Source organism: Pristis pectinata, chromosome 4 (assembly GCF_009764475.1).
Source record: "Pristis pectinata isolate sPriPec2 chromosome 4, sPriPec2.1.pri, whole genome shotgun sequence".
In the NCBI taxonomy this organism is placed as follows: Eukaryota; Metazoa; Chordata; class Chondrichthyes; order Rhinopristiformes; family Pristidae; genus Pristis; species Pristis pectinata.
Window position 1 is genome coordinate 15073 of NC_067408.1, and position 21491 is coordinate 36563.

A 21491-nucleotide genomic window follows, 5' to 3' on the forward strand; every position below is an offset into this window, starting at 1 on the left:
ACTTAGATATGCCTGTCATAGCGAGTAATAGAAACATAGAAACATTGAATAGTACAACATAGGAACAGGACCTTCAGCCCACAAATCTGCGCCGATATTGAATCCAATCTAACTCACGTCACCTGCCTCCTCATGGTTTGTATCCCTCTATTCCTTGCTTGTTCAAGAAGGGAAATTATAGGCCGGTGAGGCTCAAATCAATGGTAGGGAGACTATTGGTGAGAATTCTTAGGGATAGGATTTATATGCATTTGGAAAAGCATGGCCTGATTACAGACAGTCAGCATGGCTTTGTGAAGGGCAGGTCATACCTTACAAATTTGATTCAGTTTTTTGAGGAGGATAAGGCAGTGGATGTTGTTAGCATGGATTTTAGTAAGGCACTTGACAAGATCCTTCATGGTAGGCTGATCCAGAAGATTAAGACGCATGGGATGAAAATGTTGATGCATGTTAGTAAATTTGCAGATGACACAAAGATTGGTGGAGTTATTGACAGCTTTGAGGACTGTAAAAGGATACAGCAGAATATAGAGCAGTTACAGATCAGAATCAGGTTTATTATCACTGATATATGTCATGAAATTTGTTGTTTTGTGGTAGCAGTACAATGCAAGACATAAAGACATAAAATTACCATAAGTTACAAAAATAAATAAATAGTGCAAAAGAGGAATAATGAGATAGTGTTCATGGATTCGTGGACCGTTCAGAAATCTGATAGTGGAGGGGAAGAAGCTGTTCCTGAAACGTTATGTGGGTCTTCAGGCTCCTGTACCTTCTTCTCGATGGTAATAATGTAAAGAGAGCATGTCCCGGGTGGTGAGGGTTCTTAATGATGGATGCTGCCTTTTTCAGGCACCACCTCTTGAAGATGTCCTCGATGGTGGGGAGGGTTGTACCTGTGATGGAGCTGGCTGAGTCTACAACCCACTGAAGCCCCTTGTGATCCTGCACATTGGAGCCTCCATACCAGGTGGTGATGCAATCAGTCAGAATGTTCTCCAATGTACATCTGTAGAAACTTGCAAGAGTCTTTGGTGACATACCAAATCTCCTCAAACTCCTAATGAAGGCTGCTGGCATGCCTCCTTCGTGATTGCATCAATGTGTTGGGCCCAAGATAGATCCTCTGAGATGTTGGCACCCAGGAACTTGAAGCTGCTCACCCTTTCCACCGCTGACCCCTCAATGAAGACTGGTGTGTGTTCTCCTGATTTCCCCTTCCTGAAGTCCAAAATCAATTCCTTGGTCTTGCTGATGTTGAGTGTGAGGTTGTTGTTGCGACACCACTCAACCAGCCAATCTGTCTCACTCCTGCATGCATCCTCATCGCCATGTGGGATTCTGCCAACAAGAGTGGTGTCATCGGCAAACATATAGATGGCATTTGAGCTCAATATAGCCACACAGTCATGAGCGTAGAGAGAGTGGAGCAGTGGGCTAAACATGCATTCTTGAGGTGCGCCTGTGTTGATCATCAGTGAGGAGGAGATATTACTACCGATCGTACTGACTGTGGTCTCCCGATAAGGAAGTTGAGGATCTAGTTGCAGAGGGAGGTACAGGGGCCCAAGTTTTGAAGCTTGTTGATTAGTACTGAGGGGATGATGGTGTTGAACGCCAAGCTGTAATCAATAAACAGCAGCCTGACGTATGTTTTGCTGTTGTTTCGGTGCTCCAAAGCCGAGTGGAGAGCCAGTGACATTGCGTCTGCTGTTGTGGCGGTAGGCAAATTGCAGCGGGTCCAGGACCTTGCTTAGGCAGGAGTTAATTCTATCCATGACTAACCTCTCAAAGCACTTCATCACAGTAGATATGAGTACTATGGGGCAATAGTTATTGAGGCAGTACACCCTGCTCTTCTTGGACACCAGTATGATTGATGCCTTTTGAAGCAGGTGGGAACTTCTGACTGTAGCAGAGGTTGGAGATGTCCTGAAGCACTCCAGCCGGTTGGTCGGCACAGATTTTCAGTACCCTGCCAAGAACACTGTCGGGGCCTGACGCCTTGCGGGGGTTCACCTTCTTGAAGGATGTTCTGATGTCAGCCTCAGAGATCACAGGGTTTCCAGAAGCTGTGGGGATTCACACAGGTGTAGTGTTTTTCTCCCTTTCAAAGCATGCATAAAAGGCATTGATCTTATCGGGGAGTGAAACATCATTGCCATTTATGCTGTTAGGTTTCGCCTTATAGGAAGTGATGGCATGCAAACCCTGCCACAGCTGCCATGCATCCGATTGTGTCTCTAACTTCACATGGAATCGCCTTTTCACTCTCACGATAGCCTTCCATAGGTCATACCTGGACTTCTTGTACGGTTCTGCATCACGGGTCTTGAACACCACAGATCTAGCCCTCAGCAGACTGCGAATCTCCTGGTTCATCTAGGGCTTCGGGTTTGGGAAAACTTGGTATGTTCTCAATGGCACACACTCATCCATGCAGGTCTTGATGAAGTCAGTGACGGCCGTGGCATATTCATTCAGATCCGAAAATGAATCCCTGAATATGTTCCAGTCCACCAATTCAAAGCAGTCCTGTAAACGCTTCTCCGCCTCCCTTGACCATACCTTCGCGGTCCTCACCACTGGTGCTGTGGTCCTCTGCCTATAGGTCAGGAGCAGAAGTACAGCCAGATGATCAGACTTGCCCAAATGCAGGTGCGGGATGGCACAGTAAGCGTTCTTGATGGAGATATAACAGTGATCGAGTGTGTTGGCTCCTCTGGTTCCACAGGTAATATGTTGGTGGTAGTTTGTCAGAGACTTTTTCAAGCTGGCCTAGTTGAAGTCCCCCATGGTGATTGGGAAGGCATCAGGTTGTGCTGTCTTGTGACTGCTGATCACAGTGCTCAGCTCCTCCAGTGCCAGCTTGACATATGCCAGGGGTGGAATGTACTCTGCTAACAGGATGACAGCAGAGAACTCCCTTGGTAGATAAAACAGATGACAATTGACCGCTAAATGTTCCAGGGCGGGGGAGCAGGACTGTGACAGAACCGCCATGTCTGTGCACCACAATGAGTTAATCATGAAGCAAGCACCGCTGCCTGTCTTTACCTGATGTCGCCGTCCGGTCCATGCGGTGGATGGTGAAGCCCTTGGGCTGGAGCGCTGTGTCCGGAGTGCTGGGGGTGAGCCATGTCTCTGTGAAGCAGAATACACAACACATAGATATCGGTAGAGGAATGACAGATGAAGTTTAATCCGAGCAAGTGTGAGGTGTTGCACTTTGGGAAGTCAAATATAAGGGAAAGTATACAGTTAATGGCAGGACACTTAACAGCATTGACGTACAGAGGGATTTTTGGGTCCAAGTCCATAGCTCACTGAGAGGGACTATTCATGCAAGTGAATAGGGTGGTACAGAAAGCATATGGCATGCTTGCCTTCATTGGTTGGGGCATTGAGTATAAGAGTAAGGAAGTAATGTTGCAGCTATATAAAACTTTGTTAGTCTCCACTTGGAGTATTGTGTGCAATTCTGGTTGTCCCATTACAGGAAGGATGTGGAGGCTTTGGAAAGGGTGCAGACAGTATGCTGACTGGATTAGAGGGTATGAGCTATAAAGAGAGGTTGGACAAACTTGGTTTCTTTTCTCTGGAGCATCAGAGGCTGAGGGGAGACCTGATAATAGTTTATAAAATTATGAGAGGCATGGATAGGGTAGACAGAATCTTTTTTCCTGGGTAGAAATGTCAAACGCTAGAAGACATGCATTTAGATAAGATTAGATATCTTTATTAGTCACATGTACATCGAAACACAAAGTGAAATACATCTTTTGCATGGAGCGTTCTGGGGGCAGCCCACAAGTGTTGCCATGCTTCCAGTGCCAATATAGAATGCCCACAACTTCCTAACCTGTATGTCTTTGGAATGGGGGAGGAAACCAGAGCACTCGGAGGAAACCCACATAGGCATGGGGAGAACGTACAAACTCCTTACAGACAGTGGCCGGAGTTGAACCCAGGTCACTAGCACTGTAATAGTGTTATGCTAACCACTACACTACCGTGCCTGCCCAAGGTGAGGGAGAAAAGTTTGAAGGAGACATGTGAGACAAGTTTTTTTTTTTACACAGAGTGATGGGTGTCTGGAATGGGCTGCCGGAGTAGTGGTAGAAGAAGATACAATAGTGGTGTTTAAGAAACTTTTAGACAGGCAGCTGTATATGCAGGGAATGGATGGATATGGATCATGTGCAGGCAGATAGATTTAGTTTATTTTGGCATCACGTTCGGCACAGACATCGTGGGCCAAAGGGCCTGTTCCTATGCTGTACTGTTCTATCTTCTATGTTCTAATACTGGTGGGTACAGATCAGCCATCATATTACAATGGGTTGCAATACAAGTGGATACTGGTCTATCACTGTATGACACTGAGGTACAATACAAGTGGGGATCGAAAATCAGAAGGTGTTTATTAGTGGAATCTTGTCAAAGTTGGTGGAAATTACAAAGGATGAGCAGTTTAAATGTGATGGTTAGTGGATTGAAAGTGAGGACAATGGGAATATCCTTTGGGAAGTTAAACCAGGGCAGGACATAGATGCTGAATGGCAGGGCTCTGGGAGGGTAATTCAACTGAGAGACTTTGAGGTACAAGTACATGGTTCTGAAAGTGGCAACACAGGTAGACAGGGTGGTGAAGAAGGTGTAAGGCATTCTTGTCTTCATCAGCCATGGCATCGAGTACAGCAGTTGGGACGCTATATTACAGTTGTACAGAATGTTGATGAGACCACGCCTGGAATATTGTGTGCAGTTTTGGTCACCATAGTTTAGGAAGGATATTATTAAGCTAGAGATGGTGCAGAAATGTTTCACAAGGATGTTGTTGGGACTGGAGGACTTAAGATATAAGGAGAGATAGGAGAGGCTGGGATTGTTTTCTCGAGAGCAAAGGAGGTTTAGGAGTGACCTTACAGAGGTTTATAAAAGCATTAGGGGCATAGATAAGGTGAATGGTCATGGTCTTTTACCCATAGTAACTAGAGGGCATAGGTTTAAGATGAGAGGGGAAAGACCTAAAGGGGACCTGAGGGGCAAGTTTTTCACACGGGGGGCAGCGCATATATGGAAAGAACTGCCAGAGGAACTGGTAGAGATGAGTACAATTACAATGTTTAAAAGTCATTTAGACAGGTAAATGAATAGAAAAGGTTCAGAGGGATATGGGCAAAACACTGGCAAATAGGACCAGCCATGGATAGACATCTTGATTGGCATGGACAAGTTGGGCTGAAGGGTCTGTTTCTGTCCTGTATATAACTCTATGGTTTGTTCACGTGTATCCCAAGGTTCCCCTGCTCATGTACCTCTTTTAGATCAAGATATTGCCTCTCCCCATACTTCCTCCCAAAATTCATCACTTCACATTTCTCCACATTAATCTTCATCTGCCATGTGTCTACTCATTCCACCATAGAATCAGATACATACAGCACAGAAACAGGCTCTTTGGCCCATCATAAACTAGAATTGTTGTGGGGTGGGATCCGAACTGGAGAGACTGTGGAAGAGCTGTTTGGCTCTCAAATAGAGAAAGCTTGTAGTAGGTACGAGAGGGAGGATAGGCAGGGGATAGAGAAGGTACGTGCTCAGACCGGTTTGAGATGTGTCTATTTTAACGCAAGGAGTATTGTGAACAAGGTGGATGAGCTTAGAGCTTGGATAAGTACTTGGAACTACGACGTGGTGGCCATTACAGAGACTTGGATGCATCAGGGACTGGAATGGTTACTTCAAGCGCTGGGTTTTAGATGTTTCAGAAAGGACAGGGAGGGAGGCAAAAGAGGTGGGGGAGTCGCACTGTTGAGCACAGATAGTGTCACAGCTGCAGAAAAGGTGGACGACATGGAGGGACTGTCTATGAAGTCTCTGTGGGTGGAGGTTAGGAACAGGAAGGGGTCAATAACTTTACTGGGTGGTTTTTTATAGGCCACCCAATAGTAACAGGGATATCGAGGAGCAGATAGGGAAGCAGATCCTAGAAAGGTGTGAGAATAACAGAGTTGTTGTGATGGGAGTTTAGATGGGGTAGAGTTTGTTAAGTGTGTTCAGGAAGGATCCTTGACACAATATGTAGATAAGCCTACAAGAGGAGAGGCTGTGCTTGATTTGGTATTGGGAAATGAACCTGGTCAGGTGTCAGATCTCTCAGTGGGAGAGCATTTTGGAGATAGTGATCATAATTCTATCTCCTTTACAATAGCATTGGAGAGAGATAGGAACAGAGACTAGAAAGGCATTTACTTGGAGTAAAGGGAATTATGAGGCTCTCAGGCAGGAAATTGGAAGCTTAAATTGGGAACAAATGTTCTCAGGGAAAAGTACGGAAGAAATGTGGCAAATATTCAGGGGATATTTGTGTGGAGTTCTGCATAGGCATGTTTCAATCAGACAGGGGAGTTACGAGAGGATACAGGAACCATGGTGTACAAAGGCTATAATAAATCTAGTCAAAAGGAAAAGGAAAGATTATAAAAGGTACAGAGAGCTAGGTAATGTTAGATATCTAGAAGAGTATAAGGCTAACAGGAAGGAGCTTAGGAAGGAAATTAGTATAGCCAGAAGGGGACATGAGAAGGCCTTGGTGTGCAGGATTAAAGAAAACCCCAAGGCGTTCTACAGGTACGTGAAGAGCAAGAGGATAAGATGCAAAAGAATAGGGCCTATCAAGTGCAGCAGTGGGAAAGCGTGTATGGATACGGAAGAAATAGCAGAGGTACTTAATGAATACTTTACATCAGTATTCACTATGGAAAAAGATCTGGGGGATTGTAGTGAGGACTTGTAGCAGGCTGAAAAGCATGAGCATGTAGATATTAGGAAAGAGGAGGTGCTGAAACTTTTGGAAAGCATCAAGTTGGATAAGTCGCCAGGACTGGATGAGATGTACACCTGGCTGCTGTGGGAGGTGAGGGAGGAGATTGTGGAGCCTCTGACGATGATCTTTGCATCATCGATGGAGATGGGAGAGGTTCCAGAAGATTGGAGGGTTGTAGATGTTGTTCCCTTATTCAAGAAAGGGAGTAGAGATAGCACAGGAAATTATAGACCAGTGAGTCTTACCTCAGTGGTTGGTGAGCTGATGGAGAAGACCCTGAGAGGCAGGATTTATGAACATTTGGAGAGGTATAATATGATTAGAAATAGTCAGCATGGCTTTGTCAAGGGCAGGTCCTGCCTTATGAGCCTGATTTAATTGTTTGAGGATGTGACTAAACACATCGATGAAGGGAGAGCAATAGATGCAGTGTATATGGATTTCAGCAAGGCATTTGATAAGGTACCCCATGCAAGGCTTATTGAGAAAGTAAGGAGGCATGGGATCCAAGGGGACATTGCAATGTGGATCCAGAACTGACTTGCTCACAGAAGGCAAAGAGTGGTTGTTGACGGGTCGTATTCTGCGTGGAGGTCGGTGACCAGTGGTGTACCTCAGGGATCTGTTCTGGGACCCTAACTCTTCGTGATTGTTATAAACAACCTGGATGAGGAAGTGGAGGGATGGGTTAGTAAGTTTGCGGATGATACAAAGGTTGGATGTGTTGTGGATAGTATAGGGGGCTGTCAGAGGTTACAGCGGGACATAGATAGGATGCAAAGTTGGGCTGAGAAGTGGCAGTTCAACCCAATTAAGTGTGAAGTGGTTCATTTTGGTAGGTCAAGTATGATGGCAGAGTATAGTATTAATGGTAGGACTCTTGGCAGTGTGGAGAATCAGAGGGATCTTGGGGTCCGAGTCCATAGGACGCTCAAAACAGCTGCACAGGTTGACTCTGTGGTTAAGAAGGCATATGGTGTATTGTCCTTCATCAATCGTGGAATTGAATTTAGGAGCTGAGAGGTATTGTTGCTGACCCTGGTCAGACCCCACTTAGAGTACTGTGCTCAGTACTGGTCTCCTCATTACAGGAAGGATGTGAAAGCCATAGAAAGGGTGCAGAGGAGATTTACAAGGATGCTGCGTGGAAAACGGAGCATGCCTTATGAAAGCAGGTTGAGGGAACTCGGCCTTTTCTCCTTGGAGCGACAGATGATGAGGGGGGACCTGATAGAGATATATATGATGATGAGAGGCATTGAATGGGTAGATAGTCAGAGGCTTTTCCCCAGGGCCGAAATGGTTGCCACAAGAGGACATGGGTTTAAGGTGCTGGACAGTAGGTATAGAGATGTCAGGGGTAAATTTTTTTACTCAGAGAGTTGTGAGTGCGTGGAACGGGCTACCAGCAACGGTGGTGGAAGCAGATATGATAGGGTCTTTTAAGGGACTTTTGGATAGGTACATGGAGCTGAGAAAAATAGAGGGCTATGGGTAAGCCTAGTAATTTCTAAGGTAGGGATAAGTTCGGCACAGCTTTGTGGGCCGAAGGGCATGAATTGTGCTGTAGGTTTTCTATGTTGATTACTACACTGACCATTAAGTGCCAATAGCATGTACCATCACTTGCTTCATAGCCTTCTATGACTTGGTGATTCAAGTGCTTATCTGGATGATTTTTAAATGTTGTGAGAGCATATGCCTTCCCCACCTTCTCAGGCAGCACATTCTCATCTTCAACAATCCACTGCACAAAATAAACATCCTCAGATTCCCTCTAAACCTCTTACTCCCCACCTTAAACCCTCTAGTTATAGAGTCAAAGAGCAATACAGCATGGATACAGGCCCTTCGGTCCAATGAGTCCATGCTGATCATGGTGCCCACCCAGCTAGTCCCAATTTCCTGCATTCAGCCCATATCTGAGCTGCCAGAGGAAGTGGTTGAAGCAGGTACAAGAGTATCATTTAAGAATCACTTGGATAGGTAGATGCAAGGGCGAGGCTTAGAGGGATATGGGCCAAATGCTGGAAATTGGGACTAGATGGGTGGGCACCATGGTTGGCATGGACTGGTTGGGTTGTAGTCATGCTGTATTGCTCTATGACTCCAAGTCTCACTAAGCTCTGCCCCTACATGGACCTATCCAAGTGCTTCTTAAATTATACTATTGTACCTGGCTCAACTACTTTCTCTGGCAGCTCAATCTATACACTCACCACCCTCTGCGTGAAAAAATTACCCCTCTCACCCTAAACTATGCCCCCTAGTTTTGGATTCCCCTACCCTGGGGATAAGACTGTTACTGTCCACCTTATCTATGCCTCTCATAATCTTAAATACTTCTATAAGGTTGTCCCTCATTCTCCTACATTCCAAGGAATAAAGACCTAGCCTGGCCAACTTCTCCCTATAACTCAGGTCCTCCAGTCCTGGCAACATCCTCATAAATCTTTTCTGTGCTCTTTCCAGTTTAACCATGAATTTCCTTTAACAGGGTGACCAAAACTATACACCGTGCTCCAAGTGCAGCCTCAGCAATGACTTGTACAGCTGCAACATAATGTCACAACTCCTATAGTCCTTTGCTCTCCAGTTCTCTAGAACCTTACCTGTGGCTAGGGAGGTTATGAATATATTTGTCAAAGCCCCAGAAATCTCCTTTCTTTCCTCTCTCAATGACCTGAGATAAATCCCATCAGGCCCTGGGGATTTATTCACCTTAATCTTCAATAAACCCAACACCACCTCCTTCTTGATTTCAACATACACTAGATTATTAGCATACCCCACATTGATCTCTCCATTTTTCATGTCCTGCTCCTTGGTGGATACTGACACAAAATATTTGTTTAGTACCTTGCCCACATCCTTTGGTTCCAGGCATAAATTCCCTCCTTTATCTTTGAGTGGTCAGGCTTTGTCCCTCGCTACTCTCTTTTTCCTTAATCCTACTCGCCAAGGACATTTCATGGCCCATTTTGGACCCTCTCATACCCTGCTCAAGAGTCCTGCTTTCTTTATATTCCTTAATGCCTCGGTCTAATTTCTGCTTCCTAAACCTTACATATGCTTCCTTTTTCTTTTTGACTAAATTTACCACATCTCTTGACATCCAAGATTGGTAAATTGGTTTAGTATTATCACATGTACTGAGGTACAGTGAAAAACTTTGTTTTGCATGGCATCCATATGAAGTGATCTGTATGGAAGCCATGAAAAACAATGTTGAGGTAGTACAAGGAAAAATAACAGAATGTAGAATAAAGTGTTACAGTTATAGAGAAAGTGCAGTGCAGGCAGACAATAAGGTGCAGGCAGACAATAAGGTGCAAGGCTATGATGAGGTAGATTGTAAAGTCAAGTGGCCATTTTACGGTACAAGGGTTCAGCCCAAGACATCATAACTCATTTGCCTCAATTCTTTAGCTTCTATTATCTTCTCCACAATAAAAACTGTTAATACTCATTAAAAATTTCACCCACCACCTGTGGTTCCACACACAGATGGTCATTCTGATCTTTAAGGGGATCTATTCTCTCCCTAGCCAGCCTTTTACTCCTGATATACCTGTAAAATCTTGGGATTTTTCTTCACCCTGACTGCCATATCCACCTTATGACCTCTTGTTGCCCTCCTGATTTCCCTCTTAAGGATACTCCTACACTTCCTATACATATCAAGGGATTCACTTGTTCCCCATTACCTAAACCCAATGTATTAGGGTTTCCTAAACTTGCCAGCCTTGACGTTCACTCTAACAGGAACATGCTGCCTTTGGACTCTTGATATCCTCCCACTTGCCAGTAATCCCTTTATCTTTAAACAGTCTCACCCAATTAACCTCTGTAAGATCCATCTAATGCCTCCAAATTGACCATGCCCAAATTTAGGACCTTAACCCGGTGACCAGTCTTATCTTTCTCCATAACTATTTTAACACTAATAGAATTATGATCACTGGTCCTAAAGTGCTCACCAACAGACACTTCAGTCACTTGTCCTACCTCGTTCACTTAGAGGAGGTCCAGTGTTGTGCCCTCTTTAGTTGGGCCCTGAACATATCGATTAAAGAAATTTTCTTGGACACATTTAACAAATTCCACCCCATCCAAGCCCTTTGGACTATGCGTGGTCCAGTCACAAGATCACAAGACAAGGGAGCAGAAGCAGGCCATTCGGCCCATTGAGTCTGCTCCAAGGAAACGGGAAAAAAGAAATGAGAAATGGGGAATGGAGGGGGGAAACAAAAAAAACCTATTCTAATCCCAATTTCCGGCCTTATCCCCATATCCCTTGATACCCTGACTATTTAGATATCTATCTATCTCTTCCTTGAATGCCCCCACTGATCTGGCCTCCACTGCTGTACGTGGCAAGGAGTTCCACAAATTCACCACCCTCTGACTAAAGAAATTTCTCCTCATCTCTGTTTTGAAACTGTACCCTCTAATTCTAAGATTGTGCCCTCTGGTCCTGGACTCACCCACCAAGGCAAACAGCTTAGCCACATCTACTCTGTCCTTTCCTATCAACATTTTAAATGTCGCTATGAGGTCCTCTCTCATTCTTCTGTACTCCAGTGAGTACAGTCCAAGAGCCGACAAACGCTCCTCATATGCAAGCCCCTTCATTCCTGGAATCATCCTCGTAAATCTCCTCTGAACCCTCTCCAACCTCAGCACATCCTTCCTAAGATGTGGGGCCCAAAACTGCGCACAATATTCCAAATGAGGCCTCACTAGTGCCCCGTAGAGCCTCATCAACACTTCCTTACTTTTATACGCTATACCTCTCGAAATGAATGCCAACATAGCATTTGCTTTCTTTACCACCGATCCAACCTGGTGGTTAACCTTTAAGGTATCCTGCACGAGTACCCCCAAGTCCCTTTGTACTTCCGTACTTTGAATTTTCTCTCCTTCTAGATAATAATCTGCCCACTTATGTCTGCTTCCAAAGTGTACAACTGCACTATTTCTCAACATTGAATCTCATCTGCCATTTCCTTGCCCATTCTCCTAAACTGTCTAGGTCTCTCTGCAACCTTCCTATCTCCTCAATACTCCCTACTCCTCCACCTATCTTGGTGTCATCCGCAAACTTAGCCACAAAACCATTTATTCCATCATCCAAATCATTAATGTACAAGGTAAAAAGGAGTGGCCCCAACACCGACCCCTGGAGCACACCACTAGTAACCGGTAGCCAACCAGAACGAGATCCTTTTATTTCCACTCTTTGCTTCCTGCCAACCAGCCAATGCTCCACACATTCTGTTATCCTACCCATAATTCCATGACCTCTCATCTTATTAATCAGTCTCTTGTGAGGCACCTTATCAAAGGCCTTTTGAAAGTCTAAATACACAACATCTACCGCCTCTCCCTTATCTACCCTACCTGTGATTTCTTCAAAAAACTCCAATAGGTTGGTCAGGCAGGATATTCCCTTCACAAAACCATGTTGGATAGGACCTATCTTGCCTTGCACCTCTAGGTATTCCATAACCCCATTCTTGAGGATAGATTCCAATAATTTTCCCACCACTGATGTCAGACTAATAGGTCTGTAATTTCCTTTATGCTGCCTCCCACCTCCCAGTCAATACTAGGGAAGGTAAAATCTCCCACTAACACTACCTTATTATTGCAACAACTATCTGCCATCTCTCTACACATCTGTTCTTCTAATTCCTGCTGACTATTGGGGGAGCCCATAATAGAATCACATCAAAGTGATTATCCCCTCCTTGTTTCTAAGTTCTACCCATATGGCCTCACTGGATGATCCCCCAGAATATCCTCCCAAAACATTGTTGTTATGTCTTTCCTCATCAAAAAGGCAACTCCACCTCCTCTCTTACTTGTACCTCTGTCATGCCTGGCGCAGATCCACCTTAATATGCCTTAAGACCATGGGCATCTCAGCTGTTGTAATGTGGATATGTTCCAAAACATCAATATTCATTTCTCTTAATTCCTTGGCTTCCATGAGCTTCTCCATGTTAAATACAGATGAGAAATATTAATTTAACACCTCACCCATCTCCTGTGACTCCACACATAGATGAGCACACTGATCCTTAAGGGGACCTAATCTTTCCCTAGTTATCCTTTTGCTCTTAATGTAGAATCTACTAGGATTCTCCTTTACTTTATCTGCCAAAGCTGTCTCATGTATTCTTTATTACCCACGACTTCCCTCTTAAGTGTACTCCTACATCTCTTATACTTCTGAAGGGATTTGCTTGATCCCAGCTGCCCACACCTGACTTATGCTTCCTTCTTTTTCCTGACCAGAGGTTCAATATCCCTCATCAATGAGGGTTTCCTAACCCTGCAAACCTTGCCCTTCACTCTAACAGGAATATGGTATCCCTGAGCTCTCCATATCTTACTTTTAAATACCTCCCACATGTCAGATGTCACTTTACCTGCAAACATCCTCTCAACATTTGCAAGTTTCTGTTTAATGCCTTTAATGTTAGGGTTAGGGTGTGGGATGTAGGATTTTAATTTGTAGACCAGTTCTATCTTTTTCAATAACTATTTTAAAACTAATATAATTATGGTCACTGGTCCCAAAGTGCTCCCCCACTGACAATGTGGTCACTTGCCCAGCCTCGTTTCCCAACAGGAGGTAAAGTGTTTTCCCCTCTCTAGAAGGGCAATAGGCACTCTGCGTAAACTTCCAGCTGATCTATATCCACTGTTTCCTGAGACAACTTTCTTCCCTATCTACGACTCCACTGATTTTGGTGTCATCTGAAAACTTACTAATTGCAGTTGGTAGTACAGTGTACAGTGAAGAAGGTTATCTAAGATTACAATGGGATCTTGATCAACTGGGCCAAGGAATGGCAGATGGAGTTTAATTCAGATAAATGCAAGGTGTTGCATTTTGGTAAGAAAAACATCGTTCCTTGAAATTGCCAACACAGGTAGACAGGGTGGTGTAGGAGGAATTTGAATCTCTTGTCTTCATTGGTCAGGATATTGAGTACAAGAGTTGGGAAACCAGGTTACAGCTGTACAAGACATTGGTAAGGCACATTTGGAGCACTGCATACAGTTCTGGTTGCCCTGCTATAGGATGGATGGGACAAATCTGGAAAGGGTGCAAAAGAAAATTACAAAGATATTACCAGGACTGGAGTGCTTGAGTTATAAGGAGAGGCTGGATAGGTTAGGGCTTTTTTCTCTGGAGCATAGGATGCTGAGGGGTGACTTTATAGAGGTTTATAAAATCATGCAGGGCATAGATAAGGTAAATAACCACAGTATTTTCCCCAAGGTAGGGGAGTCCAAAATAGAGGACATAGGTTTAAAGTGAGAGGGGAAATATTGAAAAGGGACCCAAGGGGCAACTTTTTCCACACAGAGGGTGGTGGGTATATGGAACGAGCTGCCAGAAGAAGTGGTAGAGGTAGGTACAAGTATGACATTTAAAAGACATTTTCATGGGTACATGGATAGAAAAGGTTCAGAGGGTTATGGGTTGAACACAGGCAGATGGGACTAGCTCAATTAGGCAACTTGGTCAGCATGGATGAGTTGGGCCGAACATCCTGTTTTCCAGTGCTGAATAGTTCTATGACTCTATGCCATCCACATTCTTATCCATGTCATTGAATTATATATCAAAAAACAAAGCTCCCAGCACCAATCCCTGAGGTACATAACTTGTTACTGAAGCACAGTAAGAAAATCACCCACCTACCACTACCCTCTGCCTCTTACCACCAAGGCAATTTTGGACCCAGTTTGCCAACACATCTCAGATTCCTTGTGACTTAACCTTCTGGACAAGCTTAACAGAAGTCCCTACAAAATGTCATCATCGATTTTCTTGTTACCTCCTCAAAATACTCAATCAGACTTGTGAGATGTGACCTCCTCTGCATAAAACCATGCTGACTACTCCGAACCAATCCCTGCCTTTCCAAGTGAACATAAATCCCGCCCCACATAAAACCATGGAGAGGATATAGATTGGATTCATTCAGATCAAACTGAAGTTGAGAACTTTACTTGCAGACAGGTTAGAGAAACAGACATACTTTTCAATAAAAGTAATACTGAGGAAAGTTAACTTTTGAAAGGCTGTCCATATGAGCATGCAGAATAGCAAAAACCAACCTGCTGGAGGAACTCAGCAGGCCAAGCAGTATCTGTGAGGAGAAAGGAATTGTCAACATTTTGAGTTGAAACCTTGCATCAGGATCCTTTGATCAGAGCAAGCCGCCTTCACCAGTCAACAAGATCGTGGCTGATGTTCCACTTCAATGTTATTTTCCTGCTCTACCTCCATATCTCTTGAATTCCTTTATGATTTTAGTTTTGAATGGTCAATGATTGAGTCTCCATAGCCTTCAGGTACAGAATTCTGAAAATTCACCAATTTAAATAAAGACATTTCTCTTTAGTTCAGTCCTAAATGGCCTCCCCTTTATTTTGAGACTGTGACCCCTAGTTCCAGACTTCTCAGCCAAAGGAAACATAGAACATAGAACAGTACAGCACAGGAACAGGCCAATTGGCCCACAATATCTGTTCTGACCATAATGTCTGTACATAAACCATATCTTTCCATTTTCCTGGATGTTCACGTGCCTTCCTAAATGCCTGTTAAACACAACATTGTGTTTGCTTCCACCACCACATTTGGCAGCATGTTTCAGGCACCTACCACTCTTCTGTGTAAAAAAAGGCTTGCCCTGTACTTTCAGCCCAGCAAGTCTGCACTGGCCATTGTGCACCTGTTTACACGATCCTAAATTAATCCCATACTTCACATGTATCCCTTAGCTTCCCCAGATTATACAAATCACTTAAATACCAGAAGTAATTAGCATCAGCCAAGTGCAGTGGGATGGGGCTCTTTGGCCTTCTCAACTGTTACAATGAGGCTCAACTCAAGCTTGAGGAATAGCACCTCACCTTCCATCTGGTCACATTGCAGCCTTCTGGGCTCAATATTGAATTCTACAACTTCAGAAAATTTGATTTCTCTATCTGTATAAATGGTCCATCAGCATGTCTGTTTTTTAACTCCTTTTTTCTTATTTTTTTCTCTGAAGGTGGAGCACATGCCCAGCCGGACCTGTCAGGCACACCTTCTTGCTCTGAATTTTGCAACTCCTATATTCTTTTATAGAACACAGAACAGTACATCACGATAACAGACCCTTCAGCCCACGATGTCTGTGCCGACCATGATGCCAATTTAACCAATCCCAATTGCCTGCACGTGATCCATATCCCTCCATTCCCTGCATTTTCATGTGCCTGTCTACATGCTTCTTAAACATAACTACTATGTGCGCTTCCACCAGATCCCCAGAAGCACATTCCAGGCACCTACCACTTCCTGTGCATAAAAAAACTTGACTCACAAATCTCCTTTAAACTTTCCCCCCTTCACTTTAAAACTATGCCCTCTAGAATTTGACATTTCCACCCTGGGAAAAAGACTCAGACAATTTACCCTATCTCTGCCTCTCATAATTTTATACAGGTCTCCCCTCAGCCTCTGACACTCCAGAGAGAACAATCCCAGTTTATCCAAACTCTCCTTATAGCTAATACTCTCTTTCAATCAGATAACCTTGTTTATACTTATCTCCATGGTCACCCGGTTTACTCTATCAGAGATATCCCTCGCCGCCCCCCCCCCCCCACCCACTCCCCAAAGCTTAACGAGCTTCTTGGCTTCCTTCCCTGTTCTGGAGAAGGGTGCTGGACCTGAAACATTAATTCTTTTTCTCTTCCCACAAATGTAGCCTGACCTGCTGAGTGCTTCCAGCATTTTATGTTCTTGCTCTAGATTTGCAGTTTTTTTTCCATTTTCATCTCAAATAACAAGACAGGCCTTTCAGAAATGAAGTTAAGAAATAATTCCTGGCACTGTTAGAAATTTGGAAGTCTCTTCTGTGAGTAATGCAGGGCAAACTGTTACTTTCAAATTTGAGAGATTTTTTTAACTATGAGCACTAAGGGCTGATGTGGAAATTCTCCACTGATAGAATAATATGGTAGATCAGCCTGAATCTGGATAAGCTCCAGAAACTAAACAGCCTCCTGTTCCAATGATTCCAAAAGCTGTTGCATCAGTTCTAACTAGCATTATTTTTGATAAAAGTGGGGTAAGGCCATAATCATTTTCACTCAGGATAAGCTATAATAAATAATAACATTACAATTCTAGATGAAAGATAGGAAATATTTTACTGTGCGTGACTTTGCCACTCTGACAAGCAACTTATTTTGAAAGAGACTGTTACCTTCTAGACTTCTTACAGGTTTATGTTCCCTTTTTATTTTAAAAAAATTCAGCAACAGTGATAACTGTACTAACTCTGAACTATAGGGCTGGGTTATATCAGCCCATAGGCACTGCTGGTGAGTGGGTTGTCTGCAATAAATGGTGTCAATGGATCGTTCTGTGCCCATGTCCCAACACTCAAAGATTTGTATTGTAACGAGGTCTCCGCTCCGCGGCGTGATTTGAAACCAGACACTGGTTTGTCGTCTCACTCATAATTTTCAGCATATTTATTATAATTTATCATTACATGTTTCTTTTACTGACTTTTATGACGAAACATAAATACTAAAAGCTCGGTGATGTCAAGTTCTTGTAGTTAATGCTTCCAATAGACCTCAACATTGACTGAATCAGCTGAAACTTTGAATGCTGAGATTCAAACAAGTGCAGTGCCGCGGCCCGGTTACTTACCGTGGCTGCTCTACCGACATTTGAAAAATACATGGTCATTTTCGGAATCACCCAAACCAATCCAACTTCTGGTATTCAGACAGGACTGGCGCATTAAATTCAAGGATGTTTTTCGCATAGTGGCTCAATTTGAGGATTATTTGGAAATTAACTGGAAATTCCAATGAGACTATCACAATTCAAGGCGCCAAGGGGAGCTGGAATGTCAGCGGGACAATATTACTGGAACAGACTCTATACTGTGAACATTCTATATATATATACTCTATATAGACAGTGGGGATAATATCAACAGGAGCTAGTTATATCTGATTGGAGTTCAATGATAAGCTTGAACCAAACACAATTCACGTATAGACACCCCTCTATAACCACTGGAATCAATGTTTTGCTCGTGTCCTGACCAGACCGTCGTGTCCGCGACCATTGGGATCTCGGGTTGTCGGCCAGGCACGAACGAAACCCCTTTCCATTTAGATTAATGAGAGCGAGCAGTGCTCCGCGAACAGCTTCTTTATTTACCAAAGTCTAGCAGTGGTAGAATCCCTCATAAGTGCATTTCACGTGTTCATTACATCTTGGTCTCGCAATTCTAATGCATAGACCGAGGGTCAATGGAAATGTTAAGTGTGAGGTTGGTCACATGCACCAACAACCCCTTTCCGAACAGAATGGCCATTCAACCCACCGGTACTCCGGGACTTAAACTCGATGGACCGGGATTGGATTGAAAGAGTCTGTTGAAAGCGGCCTTTACTGGAAATGTAACTCTGGAGGTTCCGAGCAGATCTACAATCTTGAAAGACTGGAGCCCCACCTCAAAGCGTTCGGGCCGCTAACATGGTTTAGCATGTTTACAAATGCCGTTGTATAGAATTGTAAATGGACGATTTATTCAAGTGCAGTTGTCAATCGCACATTAATGATGTCGGTCGTGACGGGAGAAGAAATTACAATTCTGATCCCTGCCTCACTAAAAATTTTGGAAACCAAATGAAATCTCGGTCTGCTTGGGCCGATGTTTATATTTGAGTCGAATTCCTCGGTGGGCAGAGTTCCTGATCCCGTTAGGCACTTTCTGAAGTTATTCAACTCATTGGGACCTCCTTCACCGAGTAATGACCAGGTTTCAGAGAATTTCGGATGTAGATTAGAGAGGATCATTTCTCGTTTCATTGTCATTTTAACATATTTAACAGTGCGCTTTTACATCGGTACTACTCGCTGCTCAGTTTGGGTCCTCGGGTTCTGAAGGGAAACGAAATGTGCAATATTACGTGCTGCTTCACTGGCTGAGTTCTAGAGCCCAGACTTGCTGCGGCCAACCAGTCCTTCCCTTCATCCTCTTTCCACCGCTGCTTCTGGATACGTTCACTGCTTCCTTCTGGTTTAAAGAAAACAAGGTTTTTATCGGCGCAAGCGGACACCAAGTATCTGCAATATTTTAGTAGCATTAATGCCCCCGAGGAGAACCAAACATCAGCAGAAGGGAAATAAATGATTACGGTTAGGGTTAGGGTGAGAGGAAGCTCATTGGCAGCAGAGATCAATTGGGCCGAATGGCCTGCGCTATCAATTCCAAATTTTCATATATCGAACCTAAAATACATTTCGATGGGGACTGTGGCTTGGTGGGTAAATGACAGGGTCAGTCAGCGAATAAGTGAAAATTCGTTCAATGATAATGAACTTTGCGTAAAAATCAACTGGCCTAATCTTGCTCCTAATTCTTATGCTATTAATTTGCATCGAGAAGAGGTCAAAACGAATTATCCACTCACAGGTTTATAGTAATTGGGATCAATAGTTCTACAGCGACTAAAGTCTTCTTTCCAATTATCAGCAAAACAGCGAGGTGAACGGGTTGAGAAAACAACAACGAATTGGTTTCCGAAAATAGTTTGGATTGGTGAGGCTCAATTTATTCCGTAAAGTGGACTGGGTTTTAGGTTACTTTTGCTTATTGAGAACTGGCCAGTAGAAAGGGTGAAATTCAGTTTCGCCGTTGAGCTTTTCACTAAATATGAAAAATTTAAGTTTTTCGTGTAAAGTTCTAGAAATTGTATAACATGCTTAATCCTAATTTCCTTCGATCACATTAACTATTCGGAGCGTCGGAGACGCATTCGGTTTCCGGCCGTTGCCCTTTGCTGAAGTCGGTTTGCTGGTTCCGCGGTGGCAATGCCGCCGGTTCCGCTCCGTTAGCCTTTCGCACTTTAACTTGCCGCACCGTTGTTGCTTTTCAGAATCAGGTTTATTATCCCTGAGCGCAGTTCAGACCACACTCTGGAAAAACTGGGTGTCAAACAAACCCTGGAGGTTGTAAGCACGACCTCATTCAACTCGCTACTGTTTATTAGATCTTTACTCCAAACACGTGCATTCCATGCGAAATGGTTTCAGTTAATGTCGCTAAACGTGCTGTTTGAAACTTCCGTTAACAAGCATCAACATTCAAGTCCCGATAAGCACATAAATAACAACGACGTTTCTATTTCTCGGGCGCTTCGAGTCCTTACCGTCTCTCGTTTGCGTCTGTTTTCTCTGTTGTCCATTTTCTTCAGATCCGCTTTGAAAGCCTCCGTCTGGCCGACCTGACTGTCCTTTGCCAGAGTATCCATGAGGTAGGCGATGTAACTAGTAGCCAGCCGAAGCGTTTTGATCTTGGATAATTTAGTGTCGGCCGGGACATTGGGAATACATTCGCGCAGCTCTGCGAAGGCGCTGTTGATGCTTTCCGTACGGCGCCGTTCCTTTTTCGGGACGGCTGCTCCTCGGCGGTGTCCTGGTGCCGGACGGGCGGGATCCGGGAGCACTCCGTTAACACCGGAATCGGGGCTGTAGGAAGGCTGGTTGGAGTAATCGGGGGACAGCGCTCCCTGATTTAGGAACCAGCTCTGCAGAAACGGATGGTCTTGCTGGCAACGACTACTTGGGACAAATGGAAAGCCCTCGTGCACGACGGGGTGATGGTGGAAACCGCCAACGACGTTCATGGTTTCCATTCGGTTCACGGCGAAGAAATGTGCGTCTACCTGCTTCTAACAGGCTGCATCGTCACTCACTTCTTCCAACTTTCTCCGAATTCTCTGTCACCTTTCCGTTCAGTGTCTGAGTTGCGACGTCCTAAAACAGTCTGACCTCAAACTGGGAAAGGGAGTAACCTTCCCTGTCCGTTCGATAACAGCTTTGCATCGTGAAGTGACGGGGCGAAGGGGAGGAGACCAAATCTTTGACTTTAAGTAATTGGGTGGGCATCGAAACACGCATTGGGAAAGATGCAGCGAGCGAGAGCCAACTGGTAAATCCAGGACAATTCGACAAAGACTAAAACAATTATTTTATTCTTCACCGATAATTTTCCACTGCGAATATTTTGAAGAATATCTAAAATAGTAACAGTCACAAAAAGGCAAAACAAAAACTATAGATACTGGAAATCCAAAATAAAAATAGAAAATTCCAGAAATATTCAGCAGGTCAGGGAACATATATGGAGAGTTAACGTCGATGTCTTTAGTCAGAACTATAGTAAAATTTACATTAACACTGACATAAACTAATAGTTATAAGGCATGGAGACAGACCAACAGAGATTCCATTGGAGCCAGTCCTATTTCCATGCGTTTGGCCCATATCCCTCAAAACCTTTCCCGTCCTTGTCCAAGTGTCTTTTATAGAATCATAGAACAGTACAGTGCAATACAGGCCCTTCAGCCCACAATATTGTGCTGACCTTTAAACTTTGCTCAAGACTATCTAACCCCTTCCTCCCACATATCCCTCTATTTAAAAATCTTCCATATGCTTGTCTAGCAACCTCTTGAATTTGACCAATGTACCTGCCTCCACTACCACCCCAGGCAGTGAATTCCATGCCCTAACCACTCTTTGGGTAAAAAAAAACTTTCC

The 21491-nt window shown here is 44.0% G+C and overlaps 1 protein-coding gene across 1 annotated transcript; it reads right to left on the bottom strand.

The window, feature by feature from the left end:
* Positions 1-18864: 18864 nt before the first annotated feature.
* Positions 18865-21024, bottom strand: LOC127569785 (heart- and neural crest derivatives-expressed protein 1-like). The gene is made up of 2 exons (XM_052014678.1): positions 20099-21024; positions 18865-18963 (listed from the first exon to the last, which is right to left on the bottom strand). The coding sequence occupies exons 1-2, from the start codon at positions 20582-20584 to the stop codon at positions 18865-18867; spliced, it is 585 nt and encodes a 194-aa protein (XP_051870638.1). The 5' UTR covers positions 20585-21024.
* Between the last annotated feature and the right edge of the window lie 467 nt (positions 21025-21491).